This window comes from Trachypithecus francoisi, unplaced genomic scaffold (assembly GCF_009764315.1).
Source record: "Trachypithecus francoisi isolate TF-2019V2 unplaced genomic scaffold, Tfra_2.0 Lachesis_group17, whole genome shotgun sequence".
Lineage (NCBI taxonomy): Eukaryota > Metazoa > Chordata > Mammalia > Primates > Cercopithecidae > Trachypithecus > Trachypithecus francoisi.
The window spans coordinates 99,813,538-99,837,575 of NW_022681462.1; the positions used below are offsets into that span (position 1 = coordinate 99,813,538).

The 24,038-nt window shown below is 40.0% G+C and overlaps 1 protein-coding gene across 15 annotated transcripts in view; it reads left to right on the plus strand.

Annotated features, from left to right (window-relative positions):
• Window positions 1-24,038, plus strand: part of KIDINS220 (kinase D interacting substrate 220) — a 116,644-nt gene that overhangs the window by 23,610 nt on the left and 68,996 nt on the right. For 10 of the 15 annotated variants that reach the window (XM_033176617.1, XM_033176624.1, XM_033176625.1 and 7 more), the window contains 8 exons: window positions 3,423-3,521; window positions 4,264-4,365; window positions 10,407-10,505; window positions 13,643-13,840; window positions 16,897-16,995; window positions 19,078-19,176; window positions 20,522-20,620; window positions 23,396-23,573. In XM_033176617.1, the coding sequence (XP_033032508.1) occupies window positions 3,423-3,521; window positions 4,264-4,365; window positions 10,407-10,505; window positions 13,643-13,840; window positions 16,897-16,995; window positions 19,078-19,176; window positions 20,522-20,620; window positions 23,396-23,573 (973 nt within the window). The remainder of the gene's footprint in view (window positions 1-3,422; window positions 3,522-4,263; window positions 4,366-10,406; window positions 10,506-13,642; window positions 13,841-16,896; window positions 16,996-19,077; window positions 19,177-20,521; window positions 20,621-23,395; window positions 23,574-24,038) is intronic. The other 5 variants (XM_033176619.1, XM_033176626.1, XM_033176628.1 and 2 more) reach the window with 1 other exon arrangement.

The window sequence follows — 24,038 nt, forward strand, 5'->3', positions numbered from 1 at the left end:
CACTCTGATGGTAGTTTCTTTTGCTGTAGAAGTGGTGAGAGAGGGCATCCCTGTCTTGTGCCAGTTTTCAAAGGGAATTTTTCCAGTTTTTGCCCATTCAGTATGATATTGGCTGTGGGTTTGTCATAAATAGCTCTTATTATTTTGAGGTACTTTCCATCAATACCGAATTTATTGAGCATCTTTAGCATGAAGGGCTGTGGAATTTTGTCAAAGGCCTTTTCTGCATCTATTGAGATAATCATGGGGTTCTCTTTGGTTCTGTTTATATGCTGGATTACGTTTATTGATTTGCGTATGTTGAACCAGCCTTGCATCCCAGGGATGAAGCCCACTTGATCATGGTGGATAAGCTTTTTGATGTGCTGCTGAATCCGGTTTGCCAGTATTTTATTGAGGATTTTTGCATCGATGTTCATCAGGGATATTGGTCTAAAATTCTCTTTTTTTGTTGTGTCTCTGCCAGGCTTTGGTATCAGGATGATGTTGGCCTCATAAAATGAGTTAGGGAGGATTCCCTCTTTTTCTATTGATTGGAATAGTTTCAGAAGGAATGGTACCAGCTCCTCCTTGTACCTCTGGTAGAATTCAGCTGTGAATCCATCTGGTCCTGGACTTTTTTTGGTTGGTAGGCTATTAATTATTGCCTCAATTTCAGAGCCTGCTATTGGTCTATTCAGGGATTCAACTTCTTCCTGGTTTAGTCTTGGAAGAGTGTAAGTGTCCAGGAAATTATCCATTTCTTCTAGATTTTCTAGTTTATTTGCGTAGAGGTGTTTATAGTATTCTCTGATGGTAGTTTGTATTTCTGTGGGGTCGCTGGAAGTTCTGGCTAGGGCAATCAGGCAAGAGAAAGAAATCAAGGGTATTCAGTTAGGAAAAGAAGAAGTCAAATTGTCCCTGTTTGCAGATGACATGATTGTATATTTAGAAAACCCCATTGTCTCAGCCCAAAATCTCCTTAAGCTGATAAGAAACTTCAGCAAAGTCTCAGGATACAAAATTAATGTGCAAAAATCACAAGCATTCTTATACACCAGTAACAGACAAACAGAGAGCCAAATCATGAATGAACTTCCATTCACAATTGCTTCAAAGAGAATAAAATACCTAGGAATCCAACTTACAAGGGATGTAAAGGACCTCTTCAAGGAGAACTACAAACCACTGCTCAGTGACATAAAAGAGGACAGAAACAAATGGAAGAACATACCATGCTCATGGATAGGAAGAATCAATATTGTGAAAATGGCCATACTGCCCAAGGTTATTTATAGATTCAACGCCATCCCCATCAAGCTACCAATGAGTTTCTTCACAGAATTGGAAAAAACTGCTTTAAAGTTCATATGGAACCAAAAAAGAGCCCGCATTGCCAAGACAATCCTAAGTCAAAAGAACAAAGCTGGAGGCATCACACTACCTGACTTCAAACTATACTACAAGGCTACAGTAACCAAAACAGCATGGTACTGGTACCAAAACAGAGATATAGACCAATGGAACAGAACAGAGTCCTCAGAAATAATACCACACATCTACAGCCATCTGATCTTTGACAAACCTGAGAGAACAAGAAGTGGGGAAAGGATTCCCTATTTAATAAATGGTGCTGGGAAAATTGGCTAGCCATAAGTAGAAAGCTGAAACTGGATCCTTTCCTTACTCCTTATACGAAAATTAATTCAAGATGGATTAGAGACTTAAATGTTAGACCTAATACCATAAAAACCCTAGAAGAAAACCTAGGTAGTACCATTCAGGACATAGGCATGGGCAAGGACTTCATGTCTAAAACACCAAAAGCAACGGCAGCAAAAGCCAAAATTGACAAATGGGATCTAATTAAACTGTGGATGTTTCTTGTGTTCAGATGCAGATGTGCTTTAGAGGGAAGGATGTCCCAGAGGCGATGTGCTTTTCTTGCTGTACCTCCTAGGGGGAACGTGATTTCAGTTGGTATCACTGGTGATGTCAGCCTTTATCTCTTGATTAGGGTGGTGTCTGTTACTGTAAGGGTACTATTTTTCCGTTTGTAATTACTTAATATTTGGGGGAAGATACACTGAAACTAAACAAAATACCTTTCTTCTGACTAAACTTTCACCTATTTGATTTAGCATTCATCAGTGAATCTTACCTGCAACAGTTATTACCATAACTGTGGTGGTGTAATGATGATTTTCTCCTGCCCTAATATGTTCTGCATTAACTAATTAGAATTCTTCTGTAAGGAAGAGTGCCTGCTTCCCTTCCCCACACCCTACTCTATCTGTCTATCATCTGTCTGTCCATCCATCCATCCATCCATCCATTCATCTATATATCTATCTATATCTTTCTATTTCAGTATGGACTTATAAGTATTTATTCCTTGGGTTATAGTCCAGTACTAATATTACTGCTCATGTTATTCCAACTTTATCCATTAGAAGTTCTTTCAGGCTGGCTCTGTGTCCTTTTAAGATGCTCCATACTTAAAAAAAAATTCCTTAGTAAGATTTGATTACATTGGCCTTTTTTTATTGAATTGTATCGTAGTTAAGGAGAAAATTGCTCCTGTAGCTTAGTAAGTAGAACATCGTCAAGTGTGGTGTTAATTCATACCCAATGACCTTGCCTACATCTGGAAATCCTGATCACGGATGAGATGCCTTCGCATCCTCTCTCTTTTAGCAAGAGGTGCTATAATGATCTGGGGTTTAAAGGATGTGTTTAAATGCAGGAATTGAATATGATTGTTAGACTCTCTCTGGATAAAGTTTAAATTCATATAAAGAAGTGAATATCTAGCAACATAGAAAGTTTTCTGAAGAAAAATTTTTTTTTTTTCTGAGACGGAGTCTCGCACTGTCGCCTGGGCTGGAGTGCAGTGGCACAATCTCGGCTTACTGTAACCTCTGCCTCCCAGGTTCAAGTGGGTCTTCTGCCTCAGCCTCCCAAGTAGCTGGGACTACAGGTGCACGCCATCTTGCCCGGCTAATTTTTGTGTTCTTTTGGTAGAGATGGAGTTTCACCATATTGGCCAGGCTGGTCTCAAACTCCTGAGCTCATGATCTGCCTGCCTTGGCCTCCCAAAGTGCTGGGATTACAGGCATGAGCCACCACGCCCAGCCTGAAGAAATATTTTTAGACAGCCAAAATAAATCTTAGAAATTTGGAAGAGTTCATAATGAATGTTCTCTAATTCAGGTTTGGTTATATAGTATAAACTTCGGACTAACCATTTGTGGATGCGAGAGATTTGACTTACTTCATGTACTATTGTATTTGGGGAGCCTGGGAATTTAAAACTATGTAATACTACCATCATGAAACAATGGTTTATAAAGATATTTCCTAAAGAAGTTTCATTAGTGACATTTTTTATACTCAGAGATGATCTGAAGTTTGATTCCCTTACCCCTACTTTTTTTCTTTAGGGAGGATGGACAGCTCTCATGTGGGCATGTTACAAAGGCCGCACCGACGTAGTAGAGTTGCTTCTTTCTCATGGTGCCAATCCAAGTGTCACTGGTCTGGTAAGCATTAACAACAAATGTGTTTGTACTGTAAGTGGTAAGTTTTCTTAGGGAATACCTAAGGTTGATTATACTTGGCTTCATTGTGGGTAGAAATATTCTTTATCTTATTAAACATAATGTAGAATATGATTTCAAAACACACAGTAATGAGAATTTTTATCTAAAGCTACGTTTCTTTTTCAATTGTTGTCAGCAAAAAGGCAGCTCTTAGAGCTTAAATGTTAATTATAACTATATAACATTGCAAAAGGAGATTTTGAAATCTTTAGTCATCTTCCTGTTTTCTGTGTGTAAATCCTTAATCTGAACTTATTTAAAGAAAAGAGACATTTACCAAATAATCATGCTGTTTTTCTATACATTCTGTTACATATATTTACATTCCTCTTATTTCGCTTTCTTCTTAATAATATTGCCTTTTGACCAGATAACCACATTTTATATGTGTTGAATTTACAAAAATAAATGTGTTCATAATATATGTTTATTTAAGATTTGTTATCTCTTAGTTGCCAATTATGTGTTACGAATATTTCATCTGTTTTTAAAATGGAGAGTGGTTTGTAATCTGATTAAAAAAACATTGCTTTGTGTTACTTCCTTTGATATTTACTTTACTTAGCAAATGTGTGTTGTAAATATCTGCCTAAAAGATTTTATTTCTCCTTCCCTCCCTCCCTCCTTTTTTTCTTTCCTTCCTTCCTGCTTATCTACCTACCTACCTACCAATCTATCCTAGCAGTACAGTGTTTACCCAATCATTTGGGCAGCAGGGAGAGGCCATGCAGATATAGTGCATCTTTTACTGCAAAATGGTGCTAAAGTCAACTGCTCTGATAAGGTAGGTCAGCAGCATCTTTTCAGGTTCCAGTCCATGTTGTGTCCACTCAGTGTCTAAGTTATAAACATTTTTATATGATTTCATGAGGCTTCTCTAATGTATTTTATATTTTTGTATATTAATGTATTTTATATAGATATATATAGAGATGGATTCCCTGGGTGTATTATGTAGTAAGTATCCTTCTGATGTTTTCTTACGTCACATTCATCATTCCCAAGAAAACTGACTGGGATGATAGAGTCCCTGTCTTCATTGTTTGAAGTTTTCAATTGCAACTCTTCTTCCTACCTTCAGTCCTGTCTGCTTTCTCTGTATTGTTGTGTGAGAGATCTTTCTAAAATTGAAGTTTGGTTTTCTTTCCCTTGGGCTTAAATTCCTGAAGACCGTCTCTGGTATGGTGGGTGAAGATGGGCCTTGCTTTCCTTTTTCCCTTTCTCTTGCTGCTTGTCCCCCATGCTTCCTCGCATGCCAGCCACCAAATGACCCATGGTCCAGGGCTCCTTCTCAGTGTGTCCGCCTCTTCTTCCTCAGCTTCTCTTCATCTCTGAGGCTCTGCCCATTTGCCGTCACCTCCAGAAAGCACTCCAGAATGATGTGCTCTTCTTTTCTTTTTTTTAAATACTTAACACTTACCTCAATCATTGCATAAATACTTATCTAATTATCTTTTTTTCTTCTTTACTTTTGGAAAGCTTCATTGGCTTTCCCTGTTTGGGGATAAAACCCAGGCTTTTCAGTTTGGCTTCAGCCTGTCTCGCAGGCTCACTTCTTGCCATTTCTTGCCATATATGCTGTGTTTTAGATACAACAGATTGTCGAACGTTCTGTGAACGTTGTTTCTGTGTTTATTCTGTTCTCTCTGCTAGGCATGCTATTACTTCCTCTGCCTGATGAACTCCTGTTTATTTTTCAAGGCTTATTTGAAGTGTTACCTTCTTTGTTAAGTCTTCTTACCCTGAGTGCCCCTTCCTGGGTACTCTGCACATTTCCATTAGGGCACATAACCTATTGCCTTGTAATGATCGATTTCCACATCCTTCTTACCACTAGAGTGTATGTTTCATGAAGATAAGGACTGCTTTTTTTTTTTTTTTCCTATTTTGTACCTCCGTTATTTCCATTAGTGGTCTTAGAATTTGGCACATTGTGGGGATAGTTGTAATCTTTTCACATTTATTGTAGCTAAATATAGGGAAATAGCTATTACTTTAAGATTTGTTTTTGTCATTAAAATAGATTCTGCACATAAATTTCTTTAAGTACAACAGTATTGTTTAACCTTATGGGGCTGTTGGAAATCATTCATCTCTTGATCTGGGCAGTAGTTATGCCAGTGTATGCATATGTAAAAAATCATCAAGTTGTACAGTGAAAATTAGTATATTTTTTGCACTTTGTACATGTTATGCTTCATTTAAAAATATTACACAAAATAATAGCTTAATGAAGCATAGGGAGGCTGTTGTAAATATTTATATTATAATATGGCATTTAAGAATGTTGCATTTGTACTGTTGGCTAATTCAGATTGACTGAGATTTGACGTATGTCTAAAATGGATACAGTTTTGTCTGTTGATGGAATTTTTTTTTTTTTTTTTTTTTTTTTACATGGGTCTCGCTCTGTCACCCATGCTGGAGTACAGTTGTACGATCTTGGCTCACTGCAACCTCTGTCTCCTGGGTTCAAGCGATTCTCCTGTGTCAGCCTCCTGAGTAGCTGGGATTACAGGTGTGCGCCACCACACCTGTCTAATTTTTGTATTTTTAGTAGAGACGGGGTTTCCCCGTGTTGGCCAGGCTGGTCTCAAACTCCTGAGCTCAGGTGATTCACCCGCCTCAGCCTCCCAAAGTGCTGGGATTATAGGCGTGAGCCACCACGCCTGGCCTGTGATGTAATTTAATTATCATAGAGAAGCCTTTATTTTCTCCTTGCCTATAATAAAATGTTTATATATAGCTTGGCTTTCAAGGCCCTCAAGAATCAGGTAATACTGCTACCTAATCTGTCACTCATTAGCGTTTTGAGAAAATGTTTAGTATCCACTATGCAGTGCCCTGTACCTGCACTTAGCACAGAAGATATACAAACAAAGAAGAAATGATCTCTGTTTAGAGAAGTAGGGAGATAAGTGGGCCATGTAAAATGCTAAGGCCCAGGGTTAGGTGACTTAGGAGTATGGAGGTGGGAGAATGCACTGATAGTGCAGCAGTCAGTCAAGATTTGGTAAAAGATGCGACTTCCTCTAGACCTTGAAGAAAGGGTAGAGTTTACATCCGTGAGACAGGAGGAGGAGAGACGAACTGGGCACAGAAAAAAGAGAGCACAAGGTACCAGGGGATGGCTTCAGGTGGCCTGTTGAGCTAGTGTTGAGTGCACCCTCAGTGGTGAGGAGAGGGGTGGGAGGAGGAAGCTGGGCTGCAGGTAGAGCCACCTTTGGGTGAGCCTTGGATACTTGGCTGAGGAGCTTGGACATCTGGCCTGTAGACACTCAGAATGACCGGGGATTTTAACTAGTAGGTGGTCGCAAAGTGATGTTTTGAAAACATTAACGTTTAATAGCCCACAGTGGGATGGATTGGAGATTGAGAGTCTTTTTATTTCTGACAGAAGTAGGGAGGCTTCTATGGGAAGGAATTCTTAGAGAAGGGAAGGAAGTCTGTTTAGATGTGTTGACCTTGAAGTGGTGGGAACTTGTAGTTGAAGGTGTCCTACTAGGTAGTGGACATAGAGATTTGGGTTGCTGGTGGTGAAGGGCTTGCCTAGAGGTGATTCTTGAAATGACGTGAGTGTGTGGATTTGGCAGCTGAGATCAGTAGTAACAGAATATGGTGAGCAAAGGGCTGATTATTAGGAATAATAATAATTATTTTCTTAATTATAATACCTAGTTATTTATATAATTATTATTAATCTCCAGAGCTAGGAGAACTTGGCTGGTATAGCGTCAAATGTGGTGAATGAATCAAAAATTCAAGTTGGAAGGGACAGTCAGTATAGTTCAAAATACTGCAGAGCTTTCAGGAAGAAAAGAAAGAACTTAGTAAAAGATACATAGGTGGCTGAGTGTGGTGGCTCATGTTTGTAATCCCAGCACTTTGGGAGGCCGAGGCAGGTGGATCACCTGAGGTCAAGCGTTCAAAACCACCCTGGCCAACATGGTAAAACCCTATCTCTACTAAAAATACAAAAATTAGCCGGGCATGATGGTGGGTGCCTGTAATCCCAGCTACTTGGGAGGCTAAAGCAGGTGAATCACTTGAGCCCAGGAGGTGTCGAGATTGCGGTGAGCTGAGATCGTGCCACTGCATTCCAGTCTGGGCAGCAGAGTGAGACTCCCTCTCAAAGAAAAAACAAACAAACAAAAAACCAAAAAAAATATACATAGATCTGGAGTTTAGATGACTACTTGGGTGACCTCTGCAATGGTGGTTTTGTAATGTTTGTAGCAGAAACTAGTTTTTTAGGGGGATTTGGTAAGGGGCTATAAATTATCTTGAAAAGCTTAAAAGAAAGGACAGTGATTATCTTCAGAGGGTAGCCTGTTGGAAAAATCTGTTAGGATAGGAGAGACCCACATTGGAAGGACCTCAATCAGAGACCAATAGGAAGAGGGAATAAGAAGAAAAGACTGATGATGTGGCAGGAGATTATTGAGTAAGGGCCTGGGTGAAAGAGGACCATAGGGTCAAGAATACACATAAAGGGATTAGATTGAGAAGGGATAGAGAGCAGAATTTGAGAAAGAGATGAGAGACTTATTGAGATAGTTCAGAGTGTGGCTGCAGAGCTGTTTTGAAGCAGACAGGATGCAAGGTGAGGGAAGGTCTTGCTGGATGTTAGGAATTCTTTGTAATGTTGAGCGTGGGACTGTCTCCCGAATGGGAGTAGGTGAGTACTAGCTGGCTCATGTAATGAGGCAGGGAAAGGAGCAGAAATCATAGCATATAATCGTGGATAGTTCAGTTCCATAAGAAGGGCAGAAATCCAATGCAATAGGTATTCAAAGGATGAGAGCTCAGTTACAATTAGTATATTTTTAAAAGGCTTTATGAAGGGTGATTTTCTATGTGTATTATGTTTGAAGATGTCTAAGATACTGATATTGTAAAGTTGGGAAAGGCATTTTAGCCAGAGTAAGTATTATCCACAAAGCAGGAGGCTGGAAAAGAGAATTTAGTTCTTTTTAGTGGAGAAAACCACAGATGCAGGAGTGAAGTTGGGAATCTCCTCCTGGATTTCTTTTCTTTTTTTTTTTTTCTTTTTGAGACAGAGTCTCGCTCTGTCGCCCAGGCTGGAGTGCTATGACGTGATCACGGCTCATTGCAACCTCCACCTCTCAGGTTTAAGTGATCCTCCTGCATCAGCCTCCCCAGTAGCTGGGACTACAGGCATATACCACCATGCCTGGCTAATTTTTTTGTACTTTTAGTCTAGATGGGATTTCTCCATGTTGGCCAGGCTAGTCTTGAACTCCTGACCTCAGGTGATCCACCTGGCTTAGCCTCCCAAAGTGCTGGGATTACAGGCATGAGCCATAGTGCCTGCTCATCCCGTATTTCTTATTCGTTCTCCCTAAGCCTGCTTTGAGGCAGTGACTGTGGCAGCTGCTTCCCCTCCATTCTCTTCCTCGTTTTGTGAGGCTCTGGCTCCAGTGTGCTGTATTGGCAGCCTTTTGATTCTGGCTGTCATCGAGTCTTCATCCATCTGGGAAGCCCGTCCAGGGCTCCAGCCCTCAACCGTGTGGTTGCTGTGGTGTCCGACATGATTTATAGAGTGACTCTGCTCCGTACAGTAGCCACTAGCACAGGACTACTTAGACTTACATTAATTAAAATGAAATGAAAAAAAAAAAAAAAGAACTCAGTTCACAGTCACAGTAGCCACATAGCATTCAAGTGCTTCATAGTTATTATTTGACGAGTGACTACTGTATCTCACAGCACAGAATTATAGAGTATTTCCATCAACACAGAAAGTTCTACTGGACAGGGCTGTCCCAGACAGTAGATTAAATTAAATTAAATTAAATGTTAATTTCCATCTGTGGGCTGCATGTACGGAAAGGTCACTGTGGGCATTCATGAGTCTACCGATCGCTAGCTTCCCCAAAGGCAGGCAATGCCTTAATGCATGGTTTATATTCCTGGATGCCTTTTGAATCGTGTCTCAGGGACAGGTGCTTTTGAGTGCAGTTTCAAGGGCTCATGGATCTTGTCCCACCTCGTGATAACTTTGTGACCTTAGCCTATGAATTAAGCTCTTAGGGCCTCAATGTTGTCAGCTGTGAAAATGTGGTACTGTGAATTGTTCTTATGATAAGGATCACACACGCAGACCCATGTAAAGTGGTTAGGCTGCTTTAGTTTGTTTGGTGCTTAGTTACTATTCCCGCTTACAGTCAGACTGCTGGACTTTAAATTCTGTTTCACAAGATATAGGAAGCAATGAAATCTTGTTGAAAATTTGGGGCTGTGTTACCTTGTGATGGAAACATTGTCACTCATTATAAAAGTTAAATAAGAGCCTGATGCAGTGGCTCATGTCTATAATCCCAGCACTTGGGGAGGCTGAGGCAGGCAGATCAGTTGAGGTCAGGAGTTCAAGACCAGCCTGGCCAACATGGCAAAACCCATTTCTACTGAAAATACAAAAAAATGAGCCAGTTGTGGTGGTGCATACCTGTAATTCCAGCTACTCAGGAGGCTGAGGCATGAGAATTGCTTGAGCTGGGAGGCAGAGATTGCAGTGAGCCGAGATTGCACTACTGCATTCCAGCCTGGGTGATAGAGCGAGACTCTGTCTCAAGAAAAGGTTGAATAAGATTGGTTAAAAGACATTTCATGGACTGGTCGATCATCTACTCAGGAGAAATAAAATGGGAAAAATAGGATTTATCTAAGATTAAAATTACGATAAATGTATACAGTTTTCTAAGAATCATAAAAAGTAAGATTCTTATTAAAATTCATGTTAAGACCTAGTTTCTTTGAGTATACTTTTTATAATAATTTTAAATTTATTGTTTGTTTTCATAGTATGGAACCACCCCTTTAGTTTGGGCTGCACGAAAGGGTCATTTGGAATGTGTGAAACATTTATTGGCCATGGGAGCTGATGTGGATCAAGAAGGAGCTGTAAGTATCTTATATTTTAATGCTTGGCAATAGAAACATGTTTTTTATTTTAAGAGAGAGAATTTATGTCTTTAGTATACGCCTAGAGAAATTTCCCTCTAGTTCTAAAATGATAGTAACAGGAAAACAAGCTTTTTCTGTTACCCTAAGTAAGTTATATTATAAACATATATGCTATAAATAGATGGTTTTAAGGATCTGCTGCTAATGCACACACAATTGGGGAGGCTAAAAGTATAAAGAATAGCTTTCAGTAATCTTAGTGTGATATATATAGAGTTATGTGTCGCTTAATGACAGGGGTACATTCTGAGAAATGTGTCATTCGGTGATTTTGCCATTGTGGGAACATCACCGAGTGCGCTTACACACATCTGGCTGGTATAGCCTACTCCATACCTAGGCTCTGTGGTATGGCCTGTTGCTTCTAGGCTGCAGCCTGTGCAGTGTGTTACTGTACTGAGTACTGTAGGCAGTTGTGAGACAATGGTATTTCTTTATCTAAACATACCTAAACACAGAAAAAGTACAATGAAAGTCCAGTATCATAATCTTACGGAACTTCTGCCATATATGCCATCTGTCATTGATCAAAATGTGCCGTGCATGACTATTTTGGTGTTTGTCCATGGTTCCTGGCTGACTGCTCCTATAACCTGTGTAATATCATAAGTGACTACAGCAGTAAGAATATCTTTGGTCATATTTGGCCTTTTGTCCTTGGTTCTTGAAACAGCTCTGGAGCAGTTCTAGACAAAGATGAAATACAGTCTTTTGTTACTTATCACAAGCCCCTTTTAACCACACTTGAGCTTATGTTAATGAGATTATTTTTGGAAAGTTTCTAGATAACCCCACTGGTTGAGGTGCTGGTTGCCAGGTACACCAACCTTGTGCTCAGAGGGTTGGAACTCACAGCCCTAACCCAACACCTCTAGGGAGGGGAGAGGAGCTGAAGATTGCATTGATTATCATTGACCAATGATTTAATAAATCATGCCTTCATAATGAAGCCTACATAAAAACCCAAAAGGACTGAGTTCAGGGGGCTTCCAGGAAGATGACCAAGAACACATCCCTGTACTGAGAGGGTGGCATACCGCAACTCCATGGAGACAGAAGCTCCTGTGCTCAGGACCCTTTCAGACCTCATCCTATGTATGTCTTCATCTGCCTGCTCATTTCTATCCTTTAAAATATCCCTTTTGGAAACTGGTAAATATTGTTTCCCTGAACTGTGTGAACTGCTCTAGCAAATTAATCAAACCTAAGGAGGGGCTTGTGGGAGTTCTGATTTATAGCCAGTCAGTCAAACAAGCTGAGCTTTCATTGGCATGGGAAGCGGGGGCAGTCTTGGGCACCGAGCACTTGCCTGTGGGGTCTGATGCTATCTCCAGGTAGGTAGTGTCAGAATTGAGTTGGAGAATACCCAGCTGGTGTCTGCTGCAGAACGGATTGCTTGCTTGATGGGTGGGGAAAAACCCCACACATCTGGTCATAGAAGTATTTAGTGTTGTAAGAATTTATGTGAAATGGAGTTTGTTTTTTCCTGTACGTAGTACAAATTGTTTAATAAACTATTCAAATCAAATGGTTTTTAATATTGTGGGACAATATTGTGCTGCATTAAAATATTTTTTCTTAAAAAATTTAAAATAATATTGTAATATTGGGGATATTTTTAGCTGTGCCTTATATTCCCTCTTCAATGAACAGATTTTACAAAATCAGAAGTCAGCTGATAGAACCCAGAAAGCTTAAAAACTGGTTAGATACATCTTACCGATAAGTGGTTTTTAATTCCTTGTTCCCCAGCCTGTGCCAGTTGTGTTGGGGAGATGAAGAAGCCTAATATCGCTTTTCCCTTGAGCCTATAAAAATATGGTTAAAGGAAGCAATATTTATGCATAAGAACAGTTAAAATAATGCAGACTGCTATTTATAGAATTAGTATATTACGTGAGTGGATCATAAAGGATTCTGAGAGGAGATAGTACTGGATCTTGGGTCGTAGTGAAACAAGAGTAAACTCTTTATGTCATACTTTGTGGCACACTGTCAACCCATTCCTCCTGTTTGCATACTGGTAGGAGCTGACTCATTGCCAGTCTTCAAGGTATAGACCCTGTTTTCGTGCTGGTGGAGGCAGCATGGTCCATAGGCAGCTGCAGATGCCATACCTTCCATCTGCCTCCTCTGGACAGTTGGTCAAGTGAACAAGTGGCTTGTCTCTATGATGATTGATGGCTCAAGAATTTGAAAGGCTATGTTATTTTAATATGTGGGAGAATGACAGCTTAATTTTGGGGGCTGACCTAAAATACTTCTATAAGGAAATTGTATGACAGCTTGAAGTAGATGAACATCTCGAGAAGCAATTTTAATACTATTTCTGGTAGTGAGTCACATTCTTCTCTTAGTTGATTTATTGTTTGTTTATTTAGAGACAGAGTCGCATATGTTGCCCAGGCTGGTCTTGAACTCCTGGCCTCAAACGATTCTCCTGCCTTGGCCTCCTAAAGCTTTGAGATTATAGGTGTGGGCCATCATACCTGGCCTGATTTATTGTTATAAAATAGATGTGCAGTTTTTAAAATAATTACTTAAAATAAGACAGGTTTTGAAAATGTAGTTTCTAGATCACTATGAAAGTCAAAGAGTATATTACACTTTTCTTGAAATAGCTTATGGCTATTAATTCATTGTTGACTTTAGTGTTTTTTATGGGTTTTATTACAAAGAATTCTTGAAGTCTGATTCACCTGACTTTGGATTATTTAATTTAGAATGTGTTTAGTCACCCTGTCAACTATTTTATCCTTCATTACATTAGTGAGTTAGTTTGTTGATTGTAGATTAGTCCAATTTCAGATTATCATTTAAATAACTGAACTTCATAATAGCACTAATGACTGAAGATCATTAATGTATTTTCAAAAACAAAAGATACCTCCTAGCCATTTTTGGTATGTTTCTTGCTATTTATTTTGGCATTTTATTATTGGAAATGACAATAATAGGCCACCTATTTGAAAACATTAGTTTTATGATTATGGCATAAATCATACATTTTCTAGAATACACTAATTTCTTGGGCTTGTGTTTTGTTTTGTTGTTGTTGTTGTTGTTGTTTTTAGAATTCAATGACCGCACTGATTGTGGCAGTGAAAGGAGGCTACACACAGTCAGTAAAAGAAATTTTGAAGAGGAATCCAAATGTAAACTTAACAGATAAAGATGGAAATACAGCTTTGATGATTGCATCAAAGGAGGGACATACGGAGATTGTGCAGGATCTGCTAGATGCTGGAACATACGTGAACATACCTGACAGGGTAGGTCACCTGTTTCATATTTGTCTCCTAGTGGCGAAGTGGATGAAAGATGACCCTAGTGTCTTACTACCTTTCAAGATTCTCATGCATCACATAAACTTGTTTTAAGACAAGTTTATTTCTGCCTTTGAAACTAGGAAGTTAAAAACTGTTCGATCGTTCTGAAAAATATCCTTTTTAACTTTTGTCAAATAATGTTATCGAAAATGTCACATGTACTATTAGTCTGTAACTGACCTTGATGTGTCACTGTGGATGTGCTTTCTTGTGCCCTAACTTCTCTGCGCTCACATTTACTGATCCTTTTCCACCTGAACTCTCCACTTGAATGTCTAATTGGCCTCTTAAACTTACAGCAAAACAGATGCCTTGTTTTTTCTTTTTTTGAGACGGAGTCTCACTCTGTCGCCCAGGCTGGAGTGCAGTGACCGGATCTCAGCTCACTGCAAGCTCCACCTCCCGGGTTCACGCCATTCTCCTGCCTCAGCCTCCCGAGTAGCTGGGACTACAGGCGCCCGCCACCTCGCCCGGCTAGTTTTTTTGTATTTTTTAGTAGAGACGGGGTTTCACTGTGTTAGTCAGGATGGTCTCGATCTCCTGACCTCGTGATCCGCCCGTCTCGGCCTCCCAAAGTGCTGGGATTACAGGCTTGAGCCACCGCGCCCGGCCTATGCCTTGTTTTTTCCACCCCAAACCTGCTTTTCCCTCATTCTCTGTCTCAGCAAGTGGTACCACCATTCCCCTCTTGTTGAAGCCCCAAATCCTATGCATTAGCCGTGATTTCTCTCTTTTCCTCATCTGCCCTCCAGCGGGCTCTTGTTGACTTTACTCCAAAACAAATCCTTTATCTGTCCACCTGTCTTCATTCCACTATCACCTCCCAGCTGAAGCCACTGTCTCTGGTGGTGCTACTGTTAAAGCAGCAGCTTTGCAACTGGGTTCTCCACTCTAATCTTGGAGTGATCTTTAAAACAATAAATCTCGTGTGTACTTCTTTGTTTAAAGCCATCCAAGACTTCCTGTTGCACTGAGGATGAATGTTATCCTTTTAGTTTATAGACATGACATGACATTGTCTGTGCCTAACCTGTCTCCCCACTTTGTATCCCTCTTCTGCCAGTTTTCATAGCCTGCAGCTGTGTTTGCTTCTTTCCCTTTCTTGAATGCACTGAGCTTGTTCCTGCTGTGGGGTCTTTGCCGCACCTGTGCTCTTAGTCTGGAACACTGATCTTGTGGTTGGCTCCTTCTTGTCCTTCCCACCTGGGCTTCAGTGTAACCTCCTTGGAAGGGTCTTCAACTACTCAATCCAAAGTAGCTACCTCATCACTTTTTTTGAGACAGGGTCTTGTTCTGTTACGCAGGCTGGAGTGCAATGGTGTGATCACAGCTCACTGTGGCCTCAACTTCCTAGACTCAAGCGATCCTCCTTGCCTCAGCCTCCCAAGTAGCTGGGACTATAGGTGCATGCCACCACGCCTGGCTAATTCTTGTTTGTTTTGAGAGACAGGGTCTCACTATGTTGACCAGGCTGGTCTCGAACTCCTGGCCTCTAGTGATTCTCCTGCCTTGGCCTCTCAAAGAGGTGAGATTACAGGCATAAGCCATCATGCCCAGCCTACCTGGTAGTCACTTTCTAGAACATTACCTTATTTTATTTGCATAGTGTTTGTGTGATTTTTTATTTATTGTATGTTGTCTTCTCTGCCAGGCTATAAATTCTTCCAGAGGTAGGACCCTGTCTGTCTTGTTTCCTAGTACCTAGAATGGCGGATGGCACATTTAGAGGTTTACTAGTCTACACCCATGTTAATGCTAATGTTCCCAACTAAAATTTGTCTGCCTTGGGTTTATTTCTGCTATAAATGTGGTAGTTAAGACACTACATCATGGTGCTGAGCTTAATAACCCTTAAGGACCTGCATCCTGATTAATATCATAGTGCTTTTGAGGTCTACTCAGGATTGAATTGAGCTGTAACTCGTGGGCTCATTCAACTCAAAAGACTACAACTGATTTTTAAGTTAGCAGTAAATAATAAAATATTTATGCCCATTTCCAAAATAGCGGTTTCCAGTATTTTAAGTACAGGAAGGTATAACTAAAAATGATTGTTGCTTGGTGAATATGGTTCCAGGGGAGAGCGATGTCCTCATGAGGTCATGAACTTAGTCTTATGCTGGCGAATGAGTCAGTCCTAATGCACTACTGGCCTGTAACTGCCAAATCCACTAGGTTTTCGTGGATGCTGCTTGGGGAACTGTCTCCCTTAATTAAATGTGGCTGTGGATTCATTGATAGTTTTAGTTTTATAGCTTCGTTTTTTAGAGTTCATGGCTTTCGTCATATAGCATTATTCCAAGATATTTTTACTACATGATTTTATTTTATTTTATTTTATTTTTGAGACGGAGTCTCACTCTGCCGCCCAGGCTGGAGTGCTGTGGCCGGATCTCAGCTCACTGCAAGCTCCGCCTCCCGGGTTCACGCCATTCTCCTGCCTCAGCCTCCCGAGTAGCTGGGACTACAGGCGCCCACCACCTCGCCCGGCTAATTTTTTTGTATTTTTTAGTAGAGACGAGGTTTCACCGTGTTAGCCAGGATGGTCTCGATCTCCTGACCTCGTGATCCGCCCGTCTCGGCCTCCCAAAGTGCTGGGATTACAGGCTTGAGCCACCGCGCCCGGCCTACTATATGATTTTAAAATGTTCATCTGGTTCATTGACAGCCCCAGCCTTATTGTATTTAATTTACATGTGTAACAGGCGGTTACCTTAAAAGAGAATAGGTTATTGTTCTGGCTAACAGGTCTTTCTAAACTTTGTTTAGGAATTTCAGAGTCCTCATTTTGGGGCATAAAGTCCTCTGTCCCTTACTCTGATGTCTGTTAATATCAGGTATTCATATTAGTTAAGTAATATTTTTCTCTCATTTAGAGATAGACTTTTTCCAAGAAATTTTTAGAAAAAAATATGAAACATGATTAATTTGAACTTCAGAAGAGTGCTTATTTGTTATCAATTCACCTTGTTTTTGTTTTTGTTTTTCTGTCTTCTTAGAGTGGGGATACTGTATTGATTGGCGCTGTCAGAGGTGGTCATGTTGAAATTGTTCGAGCGCTTCTCCAAAAATACGCTGATATAGACATTAGAGGACAGGTATGTGTGATTACAGTGCAGTTGCTATCTTAGAGTATAATTGGATGTAAATGTTGACTGATCATAACGTTATTCTTCCCACTTTCCTATGGAGATAAACTTGTAAACCCTAGTACGTTTAACAGGCGTTTGTTGTTACTAAGTTTCACTGCCATTATTGTAAAATTTCTATATTAATGTCGAGTTAAATGTAGATAGAGGTAAACCAAAAAAGCTCATGTTTTTAGAATATACTGTCCTTACTAATGTGTGTATATAGATTCAATCCTCAAAACTATAATGAGTAGTTAGTGATACTGAGAGAGTCAGTGGCACTTTGAATATCTGGTACTTACTTATTTTCTTTAGTGTTTTCTCCCTGTTTTGTCTTCTTCCTCCATCTGCTGTTCTTCTATTGTTGTTGTTTTATTTTCTTCTCCTTTTTCTCCACTGTGCCTGCCTTTCCTAGGACCATTTGGTAGTCCTATGGACATTGCTTAAGGCAATCATAGTTCATAGAACCACAAAGGTTATTTTAGATAAAAGCCTTGCCTACAGTTGTGAATTTATCAAATACTTCAAGAGCTTTAGACTTTAGAAAAAGTTCTTGGTGTCTCATTTTGTTGTTGGACAGTATACATTTCTGCTCATTTTTTTCTTGTATTTGGCTAAAAATCTCTTGTATCCAAATCCATTTTTGGATCAAACTATAACCATTATGCCAAATGTTATGGGGGAATTAACATGGGCCCCTTGTCTTTAAGACACATATATTTTAATTTGAAAGATTTTAGTTTGTTTATTTTTATGCTTTTATTTAACATAAAAAGTGAAGCCACAAGATGATATATGATTGATTGCCTAGCAAAAGGTTCAAGTATGAGTCTTGAGGTGGGAAAAGAAGGCCTTAAGGTCAGGGGCTTTTGGAAGAAGGTAGAACTCGAGCTAAGTTTGAAGATGAGTTGGATTTAGATAGGTGAAGAGCCTGGCAGGGTGGCTGATGCCTGTAATCCCAGGCTGAGGTGGGAGGATCTCTTGAGCCCAGGAGTTTGAGGTTATAGTGAACTGTAACCATGCCACTGCACTCCAGTCCGGGTGACAGAGTAAGTAAGACCTTTTCTCTTAAAAAAAAAAAAAAAGAAAAGAAAAAAAAAGAAAAGGAAAGCCAGATGTTTCAGGCAAGGGGAGTGGTAATAGGATGAGAAAATAAGAAAGTGAAAGACTGCATTTCATAGCTGGCGAATGAATCATTTGGCATTGGGCAGTGGGGAGGTAGGCATGGTGGGGAAAGTTGGAGAAATGAAATGGGAAGGGAGGTAGGGCCTGACAAGTTTGAGTTGAGCAGCTAGTGTGCATTTTTTGGAAGAGAAACTCTGTTGGGGAAATTTTGGTATTAGGAACTTAATGTGGCTGCTGCAAAAAGTCATTCATTATCTCCTGGGTTAAAATAACATTGCCACTAAAAGTTGGGTTCTAGGTCACCTATTTGGACTTTTACCTAACTACCTTGTGTCTGTGAGTCCTCTTCTGTGTTTGAATTCAGTTTTTGTTGTTCTCTAGTTCTACTTTCAAGATCTATATGGATTGATTTTTGGGTTTTGAGCTAGATAAGATTTTAAAGATCTGATCAAGGCAATATAGGGGTATGGGATGGATGGAAATTAAGAAAGCTAAAAATGATAATGCCTTGTATTTGTGAAGTACATTTTCGTGCATTATCTTTTGAAAAATTGGGCAATACCTACAACATGTTACAGATGAAAATCCAAGAGTCCAAGACTTGTCCAGGTTTATGGAGTTCAGGTATTGATGACTCCTACCCCAGTGTGTATTCCTGAAATCTGATAACATTACAAAAGTATCGTTTACTTTATTAACTATGTGGGATTACTACTTTTTAGGTTAAGTAATACGAAGTTTTCCTAGACTTCTTTCACGAAGAATTTCTCAAAAGTAACTTCAAGATAGCATGAGGATTAATAGTACTTCCTACCATGCTGCCTGTTGGAATGCTTTCTGACAGAAATGATGTTTTGTATTTACAAGTGGCAGTTTTAAATATTGTATCTTACATGAAGTGATTGTGTTTTGTTAATTATCTAGGACAATAAAACTGCTTTGTATTGGGCTGTTGAGAAAGGAAATGCAACAATGGTGAGAGATATCCTACAGTGCAATCCTGACACTGAAATATGCACCAAGGTATAAGTGGCATTTCTATTCTGTTATTAGCAGCACCTCATGCTGAATGTTAGTGCTGCTCATTTTGTTTCAGTCGTCTTTGTTTGATGTTAGAGTTACACTGATTTTACTGGTAATATTCCCTGTCAGATTGAGGAGTAACTTTGTATCCTTTCAGGATTTGTGTATTCATAGCAAAACACAGTGTGATATTTGTTACTTCAATTACTTTTCAGAAAGTGCAATATCAGCTATTCATAAGTTGTTATTATTTGGACAGATCATTTCCCTCAAATTCATTTATGTTGCTGTTACCTGAGAGGCAGAACACATTCCTTTGTGGGGAGATTGCGTGTGCTCAGGAGTTCCAGGCCAGCCTGGGCAATAGAGTGAGACCCTGTCTCTTTAAATGAATACATAAACAACAGTTGTGACTGGTGGTTGGTTCCCTGCACTAGCCACTTTCAACTATTTTACTCGAATCATGTAAAAAATACAAAATTATCTAATACTGTGGTCTCCTATTTAGCCTATGTGTGATAGTTTTCTATGGGGAAAATATATTTGGAATTCTGGGTTGATATGACAGGAATTCTTAATGAATAAAGCAAAATTATAGAGTCACCCATAAGACAATCCCATGTCATCTGCTGTAGACCAGGACCAGCCAATTTCTAAATCAATGATGGTACTTCTAGTACCCCAGGGTAGAAAATTTCTGAGATACCTTCTGGTTTGCAGGTGGCTCCTTAATCCTCTTTTTTCTTTTTCTTTTGGACCTTGGTGTCAGCCAGGGTGACTGCCTGTGGCTTCTGATGAGATTTTTGTCTTCACTAAGTGCTGAATTGTGGTCTCTTCTTGCTTCCCTTGCTTTGGTTTTGAAAGCAATCATGAACTTTTTTGAGGTTTTCTGAAGGCATACTGCTTATTTCAAAAGGTTTCACTGAGAACTGAAGTGATGTTGGTATACATTTCTGAAAAACTCTGGACACTGGCTTACCTGGATGTTGACAGGCTGGGCTGTGGGTTGGCTGGTGGGGAGAACGGGAAGTAGCCTCTGGAGGGGAGCTGCCCCAGGTCAGTGGTAGAACCTGGGGAAGGGCAGAAGCAGCCACTGCTGCCAGCTGTCGCTTATGAGCAGCTGGGACAGGTCCCACACCTGGCTACGTGATATAAAGTTACTTTGAGACAAATGAGTGGTTGTAAAGGAAAAACATTTTTTTGTTGTTTGCTTTTATGTTTTCTTGAGGGAGTTTTAAATATAGACTGTTATCAGAGTCAGATATTTCTTGACATGTGCACTTGTATGACATAAACACAGGAGTCAAACTATTAATCTGGCAAATGTTCTTATTTGTGCCCACAGGATGGTGAGACGCCACTTATAAAGGCTACCAAGATGAGAAATATTGAAGTGGTGGAGCTGCTACTAGATAAAGGCGCGAAAGTGTCTGCTGTAGATAAGGTAAAACATCTGTGCAGAGAGAACTCTGTATGGACAGCTGTTGGTAGACTGACCTCTGTATGGAGGGGATTTAATGGGGATCTGATTTTAGGTTGTGTGGGGAGAGATGACTTGCTGGGGATGTCTGTGTGGGATTTGGATCCCACACAGTAGCACGCTGAGGAGTGGGCAGGCTCAGTGTGCTGTTAATGCAGCTGCTTCCGATTTTCCTTCTATGGCTCACAGCAGCTGTGGGGCACTGCCATTGACCACCACATGAGGAGGAGGCTCCGCCTCATCAGGGTAGAGCTTGTTGCAGATAAACAGGAGGAAAGAATGCACAGGGGCTGGAGGAGGCCGACTCTCAAAGCAGACAGCATTAATGTTCACTGACAGGAGATAATGTGTTTGTTCTGCTGCGTGTCCTTGCTTTAGCCTTTTAGAGAAATGTTTGTATTTTCTATAATAAGTTTAGCTCTAAGTGACTTAATACTTCATATAGATTTGATTTTTCATTTTAGTTTCTTTTTGTTTTAAACAAGCTTATTTCTTTCTGTACTTTAAACTGATTTTCCCCCAGAGTAGAAGTGAACTAATTGATATATGAAGTAAGAAATAATATTGTAAATTTTCTCCTCAGATGAATAATATGATTAGGGCTTTACTAATTAATAACAGATTGAAGTTTATTTTTCTGTTAGCTATAAGGCAGTTAAACAAAAACAGGGAGTCAAGAGTCAATGCGTTTGTGTTTCATTTTGCCAAGTTATAATATTATTTTAAAACATGAAAGCACCTCCCCTGTCATTACCATATTAACATAATGTCGTATCAAAGAAAGGAAACTTTAATATTGAAGATTAGAAGATATAAAGTCAAAGAAGAGTTTTCAAAATGGAATATGTGTAGCTTTCTAGAAAATTTCTTCTAATGCCTGTTTTTCTCAATCTGCCATTGACTCATCTGACACTGGTCCCCCAACTTGCGATATAGAACCACCAGACTCTTCAAGGTTCCATATAGCCTTGTTAATTATATAATATGCTATTTTAAGTAATTGCTTTATACTCATTCATAAGTTTCTTGAAGGCCTGTGCCTTGGTATTGTTTTGTGTGTTGCTGTGCCCAGAGTCAGCACATGATACTTGTTGACAAATACACATGATAGTTGGAACAGTTGTTCGTTCATGAACACATCTTACTGAGGATGGGTAAAGTACTATCCTGCTAGAATTTGGGATACATGCTTATAAAAGTCTTGAACCTGGATCTTCGTAGAGAATTTCATAAAAACAATTTTAAAAGTGATGATTAATGTTATTTTTACCTTGCCCATCACTGCTTTCTGATTATTTTCAGCCTGTCAGCCAAGTGTGCTGATAACCTCCCTGCATTTATAGAATTTTTATATCTGGCAGAAATGCTGCTGCTGCTGTTTTGTCTTCTCACAGGTTTGGGGATGAGAATTGGAATTGAGATGTGAAAATAAGATGAGATTGGGTTTGGATATGTTTAGTTTGAGGGCTGAGAAGACATTCAGTCGTCTGTGGCCAGTAGACATTGGGAAATCTAGTACTGGAATCTGGGCAAGAAATCAAGGCTGGTGGTGGAAATTTGGCAGTTAGTTACAGGATAGAGAGTTGCATGGGAGTGACTAAGATGATCAGTGTGAAGAAAGACGAAAGCTGCAGTCAAAAATGGACTTCTCTTATGCTGTGTGTCATACTGCAGTTTTTAAATTGTGCAGGTTTATCCAGTCTCTTCCTATTACGACATAAGCTACTTAAGGTCAGCAACTGTCTTTCATCTTTATATCCTCCAAAGTACCAAGCACAGAACCTTGCATATAGTGAACTTCGTGCATAGTTATGGTGCCACACTTTTTAGGACATGGGAGGAGAGTCTAGAAGATGAAAAGATCAAGATAAGGTCATGCCTTGGAAGCCACAGGAAGAATGTGTAGGTCATTTTCATTTAGTGTCCTGGAGATCAGTGTGGATGAGAACCAGTAATTTAATTTGTTAAGGTGTTTGTGAAGCAACCAGTAGGAGAGCACTTTGCAGCCCAAAGAGGGCTTTTGAAATTTACATGTTAGCTTTCATTAGTGTTGGATGTGAACACTCATGTGATTGGAGATGCTAATAAGGAGAGAAGGTGGGTTGATAGGGAAAAGTGAAAGGTGAGGAGAGTGGAAAGGTGAGGAGAATAGAAGAATTGAGGAGAGAGTTGAAGGAGGATAGCTGTACCTAGAGGACTCAGGTTGAGAATGTAGAGTGATGAGATTTAAGGGTTCACTGTGGCAAATGGTTGACAAAGGTTATTGGAGCTGGCAAGATTACTTGTGTTAGATGGCTATCAGCATGGATTGTAAGGCTTTCTAGACAAATGAAGAAGGCTGTGAAATAGAATTTAAATTAGTTGAGGAAGGTAGTTGACATCCTTGGACAATAAATATTTGGATGATGGAGGGATACTAATGAAGTGGACCTATGGCCTAGGAGGAGCTGCAGGGAGAAAGCCTGTTGCTTCTCCTCTTTCACTGAGTTAAGGGAAGGAAAAAAGAATGACCTTCATTCTAGAGGGCTGTGGGAAAAATAATATCTGAGCAAAGCTGGGTGAGGAGCTACAGAAAGAAATTATGGGGAAGATAGAGATAAAAATTCATGTTATATATGTGCTTTATATGAAAAATAAGAAAAGTTCAGAGTTTGTTATTTTACAGAAACATGGATGTTGTTACTCTGCACACTGTATACAAAGATAAGAGCGTTCAAGCTTCCTACTATTATTTCACAGAAAGGAGACACTCCCTTGCATATTGCTATTCGTGGAAGGAGCCGGAAACTGGCAGAACTGCTTTTAAGAAATCCCAAAGATGGGCGGTTACTTTATAGGCCCAACAAAGCAGGCGAGACTCCTTACAATATTGACTGTAGCCATCAGAAGAGTATTTTAACTCAAATATTTGGAGCCAGTAAGTATTGAATTTTTCTCCGAACTGAGCTTTTAAGTAATGAATCTTCCATTAAAAAGTATGGAAAATAAGGCCAGGCATGGTAACTCATGCCTGTAATCCCAGCACTTGAGGAGGCCGAGGCAGGAGGATTGCTTGAGCGCAGGAATTTGAGACAAGCCTGGGTGGTACAGTGAGACCTCATCTCTACAAAAAAATGTAAAAAATAGCTGAATGTGGTGGTGTGCCTGTAGTCCTAGCTTCTTGGGAGGCTGAGGTGGGAGGATCTCTTGAGCCAGGGAGATGGAGATTGCTGTGAGCCAAGATCGCACCACTACACTGGGTCTCCCTCTGTTGCCCAGGCTGGAGTACAGTGATGCAATCATAGCTCAAGGCAACCTCAAATTCCTGGGCTCAAGCGATCCTCCCACGTCAGCCTCCTGAATACTTGAACTACAGGCCCATGCCACCACACCCAGCTAATTT